The sequence below is a fragment of the Tamandua tetradactyla genome, chromosome 3 (assembly GCF_023851605.1).
Source record: "Tamandua tetradactyla isolate mTamTet1 chromosome 3, mTamTet1.pri, whole genome shotgun sequence".
Taxonomy (NCBI): Eukaryota; Metazoa; Chordata; class Mammalia; order Pilosa; family Myrmecophagidae; genus Tamandua; species Tamandua tetradactyla.
This window is the reverse complement of record NC_135329.1, coordinates 137,241,651-137,256,062: the sequence shown is the minus strand read 5'-3', so window position 1 is coordinate 137,256,062 and position 14,412 is coordinate 137,241,651. Positions and strand designations below refer to the sequence as shown.

Sequence of the window (14,412 nt, the reverse complement as noted above, 5' to 3'; positions counted from 1 at the left end):
GTTTGTGTCTAATCTGAGAGGCACTGAGAAGCTGTTGAAGGATTTTAGTTATGGGAATAACATAATTAGAGTGCTGTGGTTTCAGCAACAGTCTGTAGGATAAACTGGCCTGGAGAAAAACTAGAAAGTGTAAAAAAGGTAGTGCTTTCTGGCAGATTTTGAGGGTGTATATTGAAATATTGTAGAGTGCTTACAAATTAGAGAATCAATTAAGTACCCATGAGAGTTGTCTACTGATTATAAATAGGGGGGCAAAGAAAGTGAGGTGTTAGATATCAAGAATGACTATGAGGTTTTAAGCCTGGATATTTCTGAGACCAGTTAAGACAAAAAGAAAATATGCCAGGATGAGGAGCTAAGCTAGTCTTGGATGGAGATGATGTGTATTTGATATAGGACATGTTAAACTGGCAAAACAGTGAAATGAAGATATCAAATGGGCTATTTGGAAAAGAGAAGAAAAGTTTAGAAGAGTTATTGGCCTAGAAAATATAGTTGGAATCATCCACATAGAGACAGTAGCTGAAACTATTCAAATAAGGATACTGATCTAGTGAATGGAATTAGTATTGTTTTAGTATTCATATCTGTCTTTTCAGGTGAAATATGGGAGGTAAATATAACTTAGTTAAAGGTTTATAAATTTTTTATTTCTGAGGCCATTTGTCCTTTTATTTGAAACTCACTGAAGTAGTCAAAAGGACAGTTGCCAGATTATCTTAATCTTTACTGTATGTGAAAGCAAGACATATTGTTTTTCTATCTAAGTTTATTTGGTCTGCTTGACTAAAAAGAAGTGACAAATTCTTATTTTATATATTGACTTGCATGTTTAATAATTATTAATACTAAGTTACTGGCTTGTACCAGATAAGAATATTGGTTTTAACATTATTGGAGTAGTTGACATGTTTATTAATAACAATATTAAGCAAGGTAGTAATCTTTCAGACTCAAATTCATAATAAAGTATAGTATAGCTTCCAAGACTATAATGGTGAGGGTTCAAAAACTATCTTACTACACAGAATTTTAGTGTTCATAACATTATATTTGGTACTCCTTGTTATAATTACAAAAAAATATTATTAGGTTTAGCTCTTTCATCAATGTTCATTTTTTTCATTTCCAAAAAATAGATGTAAGGATAGATTATTCATTTTACAGGGACAGATTTTGAGAGCATGGCTTGATATTACAAGAGGAAAAGAACCTTATACTAAAAAAGCACTAAGGTATTTTGAAGAGGGATTACAAGATGGATATGATATTTTTGCTCTGTTGGGTAAGGTGAGTAGTGATAACATAAATAAATAATGTTTTAAAAGGTATTCATTATATATTTGAAACCCAAAGTAGTTTAAAACAGATCATTTTCATGTTGCTCTTATAAGGTCTCAAATATAGAGGGGACTTGCATTTATTTGTGTAGGATAATGGGTAATAAACTAGAGATATGTATTCCCTCCCAAAGCTCCTGAATCCTGGGTCAGTTATATGTATTTTTTTCTTTTGTTGGTTCATTTCGTCCTCAACAAGCATTTATTTATTATGTGCGAGGCATCACTATGGCTACTAGATTTACCTTGAACAAAACAAAACCTGTTTGTGTGGAGCTTATATTCTTTGGTGGAGATAGACAATAAACAAAATAACTAAATTATATATCAGAAGGGAATAAATGCAATGGAAAAATAAAATAGGGAAAAAGGGAGAAGGATAGTCAGGTTGTGACTTTCAGCTTAAAGTGATCAGAGAAAATGATTTATTGGAAGGGAGGGATAAAGCTTTTGTGGACTTGGGGTGGGGTGGGGGCATTCCAGAAAGAGGAAATAAATAAAAATGTCTTAAACCATGTTCAGGGGATAGCAGGGAAGCCAGGAGGCTAAGGTGAAATAAGTGAGGGCAAGAGTAGAGATGGAGATTAGCGGCAAAGAAGGCAGACCTAAGGGCATGTGAGTATGGGCTGCAGAGAGGCTGGACAAATTCTCTAAGGCTTTTGGCTTTTACTTTGAATGATACAGAAGCCATTAAAAAGTTTTGTGCAGAGAAATGACATGATCTGACTTACATGCTGACTGATAAGCAATTGACAGTCATTAGAAATAATTGGTGGATGGAAAATTTAATTCAGACCTTTTCTTCAGTTCCCATTGCTGCCTTCTGAATGTCTTTAATGTTTGTTTTTTTTTATTATATTTTTATTCAGCAAGCAGAAATAAAATTTATAGGGTAGGGAAAACAACCTATTATTTAAAGCAAAGAAGGGGTGGTTTTGCTTATCTAATGGGCAGCGGTGGCTCAGTGATAGAGTTCTTGCCTGCCGTGCTGGGAGACTTGAGTTCGATTCCCAGTGCCTGCCCATGTAAAAAAAAAAAAAGGAAATTTAGATAAGCAAAAAATGGGAGTGGGGGAGGTGAAGAGAGAGAAGAGAAGATTAGTGTCTTGTTAATGTTCCCCCATCGCTCTTCTTGTTAAAGTCTGTTGATAGGTTAGTTAGTGAGCTTATTCACATTTTGCCATCAGAATAATTAATATTCAGACCAATTGGGCTCAGTTTTTACCTATTGGCAGTGCTCTGAGATTTGGGCATTTGGCAAATTTTGATTAGAAAAAAAAATCCCTTCTTTTCTCTTTCTATCCTTAAGCTAGTTGATAATCTTTTAACAGGACTATCTCACATGTTACTATAAGCAATTTAGGAAGGAATTACCTTTTTCCTCCAATAGTCAAGAACAACTTTAATTCATTTTCTAATAATAACCCATTTCAATAATGCATTACTTATTTTTCAGTTAATTCAACAGGAAAGCTCCATTAATCTTCATTCAACCAGGGATGATAGGAACCAAATACACAGCAAATTGAATTTAGTTTAATATGGTACTCTGCATTCATACAAAAGTGATAGTCTAAGTGAAGAGTATTAGATGTGGGCACACAAGTTGTCTTTGTGACATGGTTTTGCTACTTCATACTACCACAGGCAGATTCCAACAGCAAATATAATTTAAAAGAAACTGTCTACAGTAATTTCTTTCCTATTATCGCCAACTGTTTAGAAACTTAAATAATCGTTATTTATTTTGACATATTCAGTGGTATCTTTGCGTGGGATCTTTTTAATTCTATGAGAATATAATCTAACACTGATTTCAGGAATCGACTGTATTTCTATCATAGATCTTTTGAAAACTGGATGCTCATTTTTCATTGAGATCTACTATGACTAAATCCAGAAGTACGTTAAAAAATCTGATGTGATAAATGTGCTTCATTATCTGTTTTAAAACATTATCTGTAGTATTTATGAGTTATCTTTTCTGACTATAAAAATAATATATGAATAGTGTTAAAAAAAACTTCAAAATACATTTAACTACTGAATGAGAAAATAAATATCAGCACCTATTAATAACCAGTTAAAGTATTATATATGACATCTCTTCATGCCATTAAATTTAGATCTACAGATTTACATAATCACTTTTCATGGCTACCTAAAATTCTGTTAAATACATGTAATATAATTAAATCCTCTGGATATTTGGGATTTTCATTATTTACATTATAAATAAACAATTTTATCATTAATGATATCTGTATGCTTTTTGTAGTTTCGTCCAATTACGTCTTTAAGATAAAATCCTAGAAGTGAAATCCATGAGGTAGAGGGATTTTGTTCCCTGAAGTCATGTCTTCTTTAATCTCGAGTAATAAAAAAAATAGATTAAAAAATCCTGTAATGTCAGATGCTACTTGCAAATGTCCGAGGAACATTTTATTCTAAAAGGATAAGAGTAGAAAAATTGTGTGGTGTTTCTAAAATCATATTTAAAAAATTTTTATCCTGTATTGATATTTCTCAGTTATTTAAAAGTGGATTTTAAAATGAAATTGCTTATATATTTAGTATTGTTCTATGATGTTAAACTTTTGTTTTTTCCTTATTATAAAATTGACAACTGCTCCTAAAAAACTCATAAAACAAGAATATAGAAGATTGTAACTAAGGGGTATACTAAGGGATACTTGTGAGAACCTTGGCATGTATGATTACTATTTTTATGTCACTTTTTCCCCCTTTCATTAGGCGCAATGCCTTGAAATTCGTCAAAATTATTCAGGTGCTTTGGAGACTGTGAACCAGATAATTGTGAATTTTCCAAGCTTTCTTCCTGCTTTTGTAAAGAAAATGAAATTACAACTAGCCTTGCAGGATTGGGACCAAGCAGTTGAGACAGCACAAAGGTTAAGTAAAAAAAAAGATGACTGGCATCTTTGGATCTGGTTATAATCTCAAAAAGAAAGAAAATCTATGAGTATTTTTTTGTCTTAAAATTTTTTTTAATTTAATTTTTCAAAACTGACGGACAACTTAACATTGCATTGCTTTTTAAAAATTAGTGAATTGGTTTGCATAATAGAATTTAGAAGAATTTAGAATACCTCTTCTAAATCAGTCACAGTTTTGGGCAAACAGACACATATTCCTCTACACATGAAGCTTATACTAAAATGAGAGGAACCATATCATAAATAGAAAAAAAAACATAGGTAAATTACGTAGTATGTTAGAAAGTCACAGTTCTATGGAGGAAAGATAAAGCAGAAAAGTGATATTGGGAGTGTAGGGAGTTGGTTTTATGGGTTGGTCAGGATGGCCTCACTGAGTAGATGACGTTTAAGCAAAGACCTGAAGGATGTTGAGGGGAAAAGCCATGCAGATATCTGAAGGAAGACTTTGCAGAAAGAAGAAAGAACAAGTATAAAGACCTGGCAGGAATATGTGTCATATGTTTGAGAAATGGGTAGGACTTAAGGGGAAGAGAATTAAGCAGTTAGGTCAGAAAGGAAGTGTGGGAGGAAGTGGGGGGTGTCAGTCTTGAAAGCACTTGTGGGCCATTGTAAGAATTTTGGTTTTTCTTCTCAAGTGGAAAGTTGTCGGATGGTTTTGAGCATAGGAGTGACATGATCTGACATATTTTAAAAGAATCACCCTGCTGAGTTGAGAAAAGGCTAAGAGGAAGGGGGCAAGGGCAAAAGCAGGGAGACTATTTTGTACACTGTTGCAATACTCTAAATGAGAAGTGTTGGCAGGGAGCAGGATGTTTGTGGTGGAAATGTGAGAAATGGCTGGAATCTATACATGTTTTGATGAGGAGGGTGGAATAAAGATAGGGGTTGGAGTTAATTCCAAGGCTTTTGACCTAACAACTAGAATAACAATAGTGATGACTATAATGTGGATGATGAACCATTATAAGTGGTAAGAGCAATGATAGCACTTACTATTTATCCTGACAACAACCCCAAGAGATAGATTCTATTAGTGTCTCACTTTTACAAATGATGCAGCAAAGGCATAGAGAGGTCAAATAACTTAGCCAATGACATACAATTAGTAAAGTGGGGTCAGAATTCAAATCCAGAACACTCTACTCCCTAAATTTGTGCCCTTAAACACTATATTTAACTGAATAGGGAGACAGTGGGAAGTAATTTTGGAGGGAAGGTCAGGAAATTCAGTTTTGGACATATTGAGTTTGAGAAGCTCTATTAGAATTCTCTAGGGAAACAGAACTGACAAGAAATATCTATAAATACTATGAGCTTTTTATAAGAATTGTCTCATGTGACAATTTGGACAAGTCTAAATTCCACAAGGCAAGCTGCGAGCTGGGAATTCCAGTGAAGCATTTTGGTGACTTCCACAAGAGAAGCTGGCTGGCTGAAGTAGAGATGGTAATTCTCTCTTCTGACTGCTGAAGTCATCACTTCCCCTTTTAAAGCTCTCAACTGATTGGATGAGATGTCTCTCATTCTTGAAGGCAATCCTTCAGTTGATTGTAGATATAATCAGCCATAGCTGCAATCAAGTTACTGAGTATTTAAGTCCATGAAATATTCTCACAGTAAAATCAGGCCAGAGCTTGCTTGACCAAACAACTGGATACTATAACCTGGCCAAGTTGACATGTGAACTTAACCATCACAGATACCTGCTAGAAATCAAAGTAGAAATGGATGTATTCATAGGCAGTTGGATGTTAAAACCTGGAGCTCAAGAGAGAAGTCTGGATGGAAATAAATTTGGGGGCGTCACCAGCACATAAATATAAAGCCATGAGACTGGATGAGAAAAATCTGTTAGTCTCAAATTTATAGTTTCTGACTAACAAATGAATTCAAATCATTTAAACTGAAATTAAAGAAGTCAATTTTACAAGTGATAACAGCTTTTAAAATCAGAATGTCACAATAGAACTTCTCATGCAAACATTGGGCAATATCCTTTCATGAAAGAGACAAAGCATAAATTGCCTGGAAAGTCAGCTTTACTTCAGTATGGATTAAGATTTTTAGTCTTAGAATCTTCAGAGTAAATGACTTGCAAACATTCCCAGTTTTTATCCATATCTGATACAATATAAATTGCTGCCCTGGGGCCTAACCTTTGGTAACAGTTTTCTGTCATTCCTGTTAAGGTTCTTCAGTAACAACTGTTAAATTTTGGTTACATGTATAAAAGAAAAAAAAAAAGAATTTCCTCACCTTCCCCTTCTAACATCTCAGGGTAACTGGTAATATATATATATTTTTAACTTCTTTATTATGGAGACTTTCAAACATACATAAATGTAGAAGAGCATCACAAAATCCTTTATCCATATCTTGCTCCCAAATACCATTACCACATGACCACACCTCATTCACTTCTGTTCTAGTTTGCTAGCTGCCGGAATGCAATACACCAGAAATGGAATAGCTTTTAAAAGGGAAATTTAATAAGTTGCTAGTTTACAGTTCTAAGGCCAAGAAGATGCCCCAACTAAAACAAGTCTATAGAAATGTCCAGTATAAGACATCCAGGTAAAGATACCTTGATTCAGGAAGGCCAATGAAGTTCAGAGTTTCTCTCTCATCTGGAAAGGCACATGGTGAACATGGTCAGGGTTCTTCTTTCATCTGGAAGGGCACATGGTGAACACTGCATCATCTGCTAGCTTCTTCTTGCTTCCTGTTTCATGAAATGCTGGGAGGCATTTTCCTTCTTCATCTCCAAATGTCGCTGGCTGGTGGACTCTGCTTCACGTGGCTATGTCGTTCTGTTCTGCTCTCTCTGAATCTCTTTTATTCCCCAAAATATTTCCTCTTTATAGGACTCCAGAAACTTATCAAGACCCACCCAAATGGGTGGAGACATATCATCACCTAATCCAGTTTAGCAGCCACTCTTGATTAAATCACGTCTCCAGGAAGATGATCTGATTATAGTTTCAAACATACAGTATTGAATAGGGATTATTCTGCCTTTACAAAATGGGATTTAGATTAAAACAAGCTTTTCTAGGGGACATACATCCTTTCAAACCAGCACAACTTCTTCCCTTTCATTAGTTTTGAAGAAAATTATACATGATGTATTACAAAATTGAGAACTCTTTAATATAGCAAAAATTTATGACATTGAAAATGTTTTCTAAATCATCAGATATCCAGGCAGATTTATGATTGACTTATGTCTTTAGCGATTATAGGTTCCCCATCCATCTCTCTCTCTCTTTTTTTCCTCCCTTTCTCTCTCCCTCCTCTCTTTCTTCTTGCTCTGTTTCTACTTAAAGAAACCAGTACTTTTATCTTGTAGAGTTTTCCATGATCTGGATTTTGCTGATTGCCCACCATGGTGTAGTTTAACATGTTGCTGTTTCTTGTAAATTGTTAGTTGGCGCTGGAGGCTTAATAAAATTCACATTCTTTTTTTTTTTTTTGGCAATTACTTTATTAGTGGTGGTGTGTTCTTCCTCCAAGAGGTACATGTGTCTTCTTGTCTTTCTTCTTGTGATGTTAGCAGACACTCTTGTTTAAAACCCAGGTATTTGGTTCATTAAGGATTATGATGTGGTTACATTAGAGTTCTGTCAAACTTTCTTCATTTCTAAACTGAAATGCTTCTATAAAGAAAAACTTAACCATCTTCTAGTTGGTTGACCAGTGAAACAGTTCATTTAAGAAAGGTGGGATAAATGCATGGGTCTTTTTCTTTGTTTTCCAGGTTTAAAAAAACAAACAAAATAGTCAAGTTCCCTAGCATCCTCCAATGTTCATCAAATGATTAGCAGTTTGGGTTTGTTTGTTTGCCTGCTTCCATGACATGAACTTAAACTTGAGTATTTCAAGCCATTTGAGTTATTATAATTGTTCTAATTGTCTCATCTTTGTCCATTAGGAGATTCTCCAAGTCAGCTCTTAATTCTTTTTACATGATTCCAGGAGTCTTTGATAGTTTCCTTGCAATCTGGTATGGCAATATATACCCGATTCATTTTATGAGTTTCCTGCCCTAAATAGGTATCAGCCATTTGTACAAAGCGATCTGATCCCTTTTAATGGGAAATTATATTTGGAGGCCACAATTTGGGCATTAAAAAAATTTTTTTTGAACTGGTGGTATTTATACCCATACACATCCATTTTCCACTTGTTCAGCAAGGGTGTTAGTAATTTTTTGATGTTTATGTATTTACATATTTTTATCGAGGTATGTGTGTGTGTGTGTGTGTGTGTGTTGTGTGTTTAGAATATATTAAAATAGGTATATTTTTTGAGGTAGGGGTTGTTTTAAAAACAAAAAAATTTTTTTTTCTTTAATTTCCTATTTCCTAGCTACCCTTCTATATTCATTCACACAGTTATACCTAATTAGTTTTTAGCAACTGAATGGCATTCTATATAGTGGACATAAAAATAGTTTATTGGGTACATGAGTGGTTCAGTGGTAGAATGCTCGCCTTGCATGTGAGAGACCTGGGTTCGATTCCCAGATTTCCATGCACTCCCCCCCAAAAAATATTAATCTTTCCCCACTGATGGGCATTTAGGTTGATTCAAAATCTGACCATTCTGTATAATGCAGTGAACATACACATACACACACACACAAATCTTTGTACACATATAGGAGTATTTCTGTAGGATGGTTTCCCAAAAGAGGGACTGATAAATCAAAAGATATTGTATTTGTTAGTGTATACTTAGCCATGATTAAAAAAATAGATTTAGGCATATAATGGTCAACACAGGATTTTTTTTTGGTGGGGGGGATCAGTTACCTTTTTCAGTTACCTTGATCAGTTACCTTTTTCTCCACACAGTGGAAGATCTAGGCTTTTCCAATCTTGCTACTCTCCCATCTCCTAGGATCTCATATCTTTGGTATGCAGCTGATGGAAGGGGGAAGAAGGTGTGGAGGAAGCATTCCACTTTTCCTAAAAGTATTTTGTTATGTATTACTTTATCTCACATTGGCCCCATCTAATTTCAGAGACTGCAGGAAAATATTGGTTAGCCAAGTGCCTAAACAAGTAAGGTGAAAATGGATTTAAGGGAAAGATCACAGTCTCTGCTTCAGGTGAACTCATGCAAAATTTTGATAGACAAGCCAAATTGCTCTCCAAGAAGTTGTGCTAATTTACACTCCCATGAATAGTCTATTAAATAGTTTCCCCACCTCCTCACCTCCTCCATCCTCACCAGATACCAGTACTGGCTATTAATAAGATAAGGTACTGCTTTTATTTTAAATACCTTATTTTAATTTTAATTTCATTGGTCATGATGACAGTGAACTTCTTTTCATATGTTAAAAGCAATTATTTTTCTACATATTAATTGGTCTATATTTCTCTTGAACTTTAATAACTTTTAGGGTAAGTTCTCCATCATAGTGTTTCTTTTTTGATAGTTTTCTCGGCTCTTCTTTTGCAGTAGACTGTTAGAATTAACTTATCAAATTATAAAAAAAATGCCTTTAAGATTTTAGTGTGAATTGCATTAAATCTATAGGTTATTTGGGAAAGAATTTTAATTTAATTAATTAATTAATTTTTTTTAACCAAAGATTATCATTATCAGCTGTATCAGCTAGCTGTAAGGGCATAAAAAACAACCACAAAAACGCAGGGCAGTATGGAATAGTTATAATATTTCATCTTTTAAATATAATATTATTTTCAGGTTTCTGGTAGATATCTTTTATTAAGCTAAAAGAGTTTCTTCTTGTTACTAGTTTATGTGTTCTGTTTATAATGAATTGATACTGAATTTTATCAAATTTCTTAGTCCCTCAAGGTGATTATGAGGTTTTAAATGTTAGTTATGTTAAATTTCTTAATGTTCAACCATCTTTACATATTTAGAATTTCTGTAATCTGCTAGTCAAGGTGAATTCTTCTTTTAATAAATTGTTGTGTATGGCTAATATTTTATTTAGGGTTGCCATAGGATTTAATGAGAATACTTAGTACAACCTATTCATAGCTTTTAAAAATATATTACAAATTAAGATCCAGAGACATGTTTAGTTTAAATGGTGAGGTGATAATTTTCACAAAGCAGATGTCATTTCACTAATTTAAATTTAACTATTTGGACAGAGAAATTATAGTCAGACCAACAAGTCAACTTTACAAGCCCTCAAGAAAACATATGCTTACTTTAATACTAACAAGTGTTTTCCTGTAGGTTAATGCTACAAGATAATCAAAATGTGGAAGCACTGAGAATGTTGGCTCTCTACTATTTGTGTAGGGAGGGAGAAATAGAGAAGGTAAGTTGTATTGCATTGCTAATTAAAATATATTTCAATATCCACATGCATACTGGAACCTTGAAGTGTTCTTTTATAATGTACATCACAGTTTTTAGTTGACTTGTAGAAATACATCTTAACAAAGTCATTAGCTTTGTAGTAAAGCAAAAATATTTGAAAATCCTACTTAAGTCATTAATTATAACGTTAATTATTATAACGTTAATTAATTATAACCTTGATTCATCTCTATAAAATGTCTGTGCAATAATATATATGGTAAATGTAATCATTGAAATTGGGTATGTAAGAGTACATATGCAAAATTATGTTATTCTTACAATTTAATTGAATTTTCCTGATTAAAAGGGATAGGGTGAAATCCAAGTGTACCTTACAATACCTGTTTGGTACCTGTTTCTTCTATAGGGAAACATATTACCATATATTGGATTATAGAGTTCTAAAATCTAATCTGTAGCAATTAGTTTTATAACAAGTGGATTTGGATTGTGTTTAGTGTGTTTAAAGTGGTTAATGTGACAAAGGCTATAAATCAGTAAATATTAGAAGCAACTCATAGGGGCGGTTTTTTATAACATTTTCTAGGCATTGAAATTATTTATGCTAAATACTGTAATGATTTTTCTATTCTAGAAAATATTTTAACAATAAATCAAGCTTGGTTTATTTATTTATTTAACAATAAACAATAAATAACTAAATTTATTTAACAATAAACCAAGGTAACACAGGGGCTGATCTCATGTAATATGAATGTTTGTAAATATTTTATTCATATCACACATATTCATGTGCGTCATGAATTAATTATTGGAGATAGAACTTGACATGGACAGTTAGTTGAATATTCTGACTATCTTTACCCACCCAGAGCTTTCCGTTCAATACCAAATAGTAAAGAAACACTGACTAAAACTAAATCATTATAATTATTGAGTTTTTTAAAAGAATTTTTAATGTATCTTGCAGCCTGTGAAATATCGTTGGAAGAAGGAAATTTATAAAAACAGAAGTCTTTTAGAATAGTAACAGAAGATCATATCTACCCAATATTTTTTATTAGTACATGTGTTCATGTATAATGTTCTTTTTTTTCTTAGTATATCTAAAGATTATATTGATTACTTTTGTTTTAGGCTTCCAGCAAGCTAGAAAACTTAGGAAACATATTGGATGTCGTGGAACCACAGAATGCTCAACTTTTTTATAAGATCACGATAGCCTTCAGCAGAACTGTAAGAGTGCCTCCTATGTACTAGAATTCTTTTATCTGTAGTAGGGAATATAAAATAAGTCAAAAAAGTTGAAGCACCAAGGAGTATATGGCCTCAAGTATATATACAGCATGTACTTAAATATGTGATACATTCCTGTGAAATGCCTTTTAGAGGAGAGATAATTTTCAACCATAAAAAGCTTCACAGAGGCTTCATGAAAAGAGGGGCATTTGTTGACCCTTTAAGGATAGGGAAGTGCATTCTGGGCAAAGAAATAGGAAGTGGTTTATTTTAATCATAGCATAGCTCATATGGCTAGGATTGTTCTATTTTTGTTACCTTTTAAACTATTTGAAAAAAATTAAGATAGAGCATTACTTTTTTTTTGTAGGCATGCTATTTTCACTAGTTTTTTGATAAGCTTGCAAAAAATTTAAACATCTAAACTATTTTACTCTTAAATGTTGTGCTCAAAAGTTATATACTTATTCTAACAACACTGCCATTTCTTCACATTTTTCAATTTTTTTTTTTCAGATTTTCACAGTTGGATCTTTTAACATATTTTCACCATTGGTACAGCTTGTTTTTTGAGCCAAGCATATCCTGGTCCTACTTTTTGGCTCAATAAAATATATATAACCTTAAAGTAATGTTTTTCTTGTCTAATTTATAAAACAACCATGAGACAATTTGAAAAATGCAGTTTCTAAAAAAATGTGCCACAGCGTTGTTAGTTTAGGAAAAAACTAATAATCCTTTAGTTTGAGAAGTGTTTAACTTCTAGTCTTAATTTTTTTTTCTTCCAGTGTGGACGTAATCAACTTATTCTTCAAAAAATTCAAATGTTACTAGAAAGAGCTTTTAGTTTAACCCCTCATCATTCAGAATTTGCTACAGAACTTGGATACCAAATGATTTTGCAAGGAAAAGTTAAAGAGGCATTGAAATGGTATAAGACTGCAATGACACTTGATGAGACTAGCGTTTCTGCACTAATTGGTATGAGAAATATTTCTATAAATGTTCCTAATAAAGAATTAAGTAATAATTGCTTTTATAATGTGCCAGTAAAGGAGAGAAATTATAATTTATGATTTTGTAGCGAATTTTAAATAAAATAGACTTTAAAGTCTTAGGACATACTGTGTGTGTCATAAATACATGCTTTAAATAATCAAAATGTTCTCCACTATGCACAATAGGAAAAGTCATGCATCTTTAGAAATAAAAGTTCTACTTCTTATATAATATCTTGAGTGTATATTCTTACCAGATATTCCTACAAATTATGAATTCCTTAGTGAAGGACTTTGTATGGGTCCAAGTCTACCCATTTTACTTTCTTCCTTTTCTTTTTCTTCTTTTTTTTAAATCTAAAACTTTAATTTTTTGTAATTGGAAAAAACCCTGTTTCATTAATGTTACTTGTATTAGCTTGAAATATACATCCCTGAATTGATGTGGCCTTTGACTGTTTACATTGTTTGGTTTTAGGATTTATCAGATGTCAATTAATAGAAGGGCAATTACAGGATGCAGATCAGCAGCTAGAATTCCTCAGTGAAATTCAGCAGTCCATTGGAAAATCTGCGGTATAGTATTTTGTTCTAGCAAAATATATTTAGCTAGCATTTATAAAATATGAAAATTTAAAAGTCTTAGTATTTAGCATTTAAAAAGACTAATGTTCACTACCTTTCTTTTTTTTTAACATGGGCAGGTACCGGGAATCGAACTGAGGTCTCCGGCCTGGCAGGCAACTTGTGCCTGCTGAGCCACCATGGCCCGACTGCCCACTAATTTTAATATTAAATTCCACTTATTAATTTACCTCCATGCAAAATTAGATTTTAAGTATTTTTCTAAATGATTCTAGAGATCTATTTTAACGCATACATTTGAACACATAATTGCACACAAATAGCACTTCATATACATTTGCAATCTAAGTAGGAAAAATGAGTTTATAATTGAATGGAATAATTTATGAAAACTACTTATTTTTCAGGAATTAATATATTTACATGCAGTTCTAGCTATGAAGAAAAATAAAAGACAAGAAGAAGTTATAAACTTGTTAAATGATGTCTTGGACACTCATATTTCACAGTTGGAAGATTTGCCACTTGGCATAGAGTATTTTGAAAAGTTAAATCCCGATTTCTTACTAGAAATTATTACAGAATATCTGAATTTCTGTCCAATGAAGGTAAATAATTCTTATTTTCAGGAATTAATTTATATTGATGTTTTGCAAATGGTATTAATAAATTATCTTTCATGGTTTGTAATGTGTTGGCATCTTAAATGGTGGTGTTTGTGTCTATTTTAATTGCAGTCATTTTTAATCAGACTTTTTATTGTGATGACTTGTATCAAGTAATAAGTGTATTGCATTACAAATGTCATTTGTAATTCATCAAATCTTAAAATCTTCAGTTTAAAATAACTATTAGAGGTCAGCTAATTCAGGTATCCACCTTATATTTGAATCTACTGTATAGCATCTCCACCAAGGGCCCATCATATCTTTATGTTATCAAAATGGAGTTCTTACTGTATAACTCTGATTATTAG

General features: G+C 32.7%; 1 protein-coding gene and 1 non-coding gene across 4 annotated transcripts in view; both read left to right on the top strand.

The window, feature by feature from the left end:
- The window catches only part of TTC21B (tetratricopeptide repeat domain 21B), a 99,754-nt gene that overhangs the window by 20,534 nt on the left and 64,808 nt on the right, over positions 1–14,412 (top strand). The window contains exons 5-11 of one of the 3 annotated variants that reach the window (XM_077154052.1): positions 1,168–1,290; positions 4,094–4,251; positions 10,525–10,609; positions 11,752–11,850; positions 12,642–12,834; positions 13,330–13,427; positions 13,844–14,044. In XM_077154052.1, the coding sequence (XP_077010167.1) occupies positions 1,168–1,290; positions 4,094–4,251; positions 10,525–10,609; positions 11,752–11,850; positions 12,642–12,834; positions 13,330–13,427; positions 13,844–14,044 (957 nt within the window). Of the gene's footprint in view, positions 1–1,167; positions 1,291–4,093; positions 4,252–4,326; positions 9,413–10,524; positions 10,610–11,751; positions 11,851–12,641; positions 12,835–13,329; positions 13,428–13,843; positions 14,045–14,412 lie in introns of those variants that run through there. The other 2 variants (XM_077154053.1, XM_077154054.1) reach the window with 2 other exon arrangements.
- Positions 8,763–8,836, top strand: TRNAA-UGC (transfer RNA alanine (anticodon UGC)). The gene has a single exon. It is a non-coding gene; the product is annotated as a tRNA-Ala (tRNA).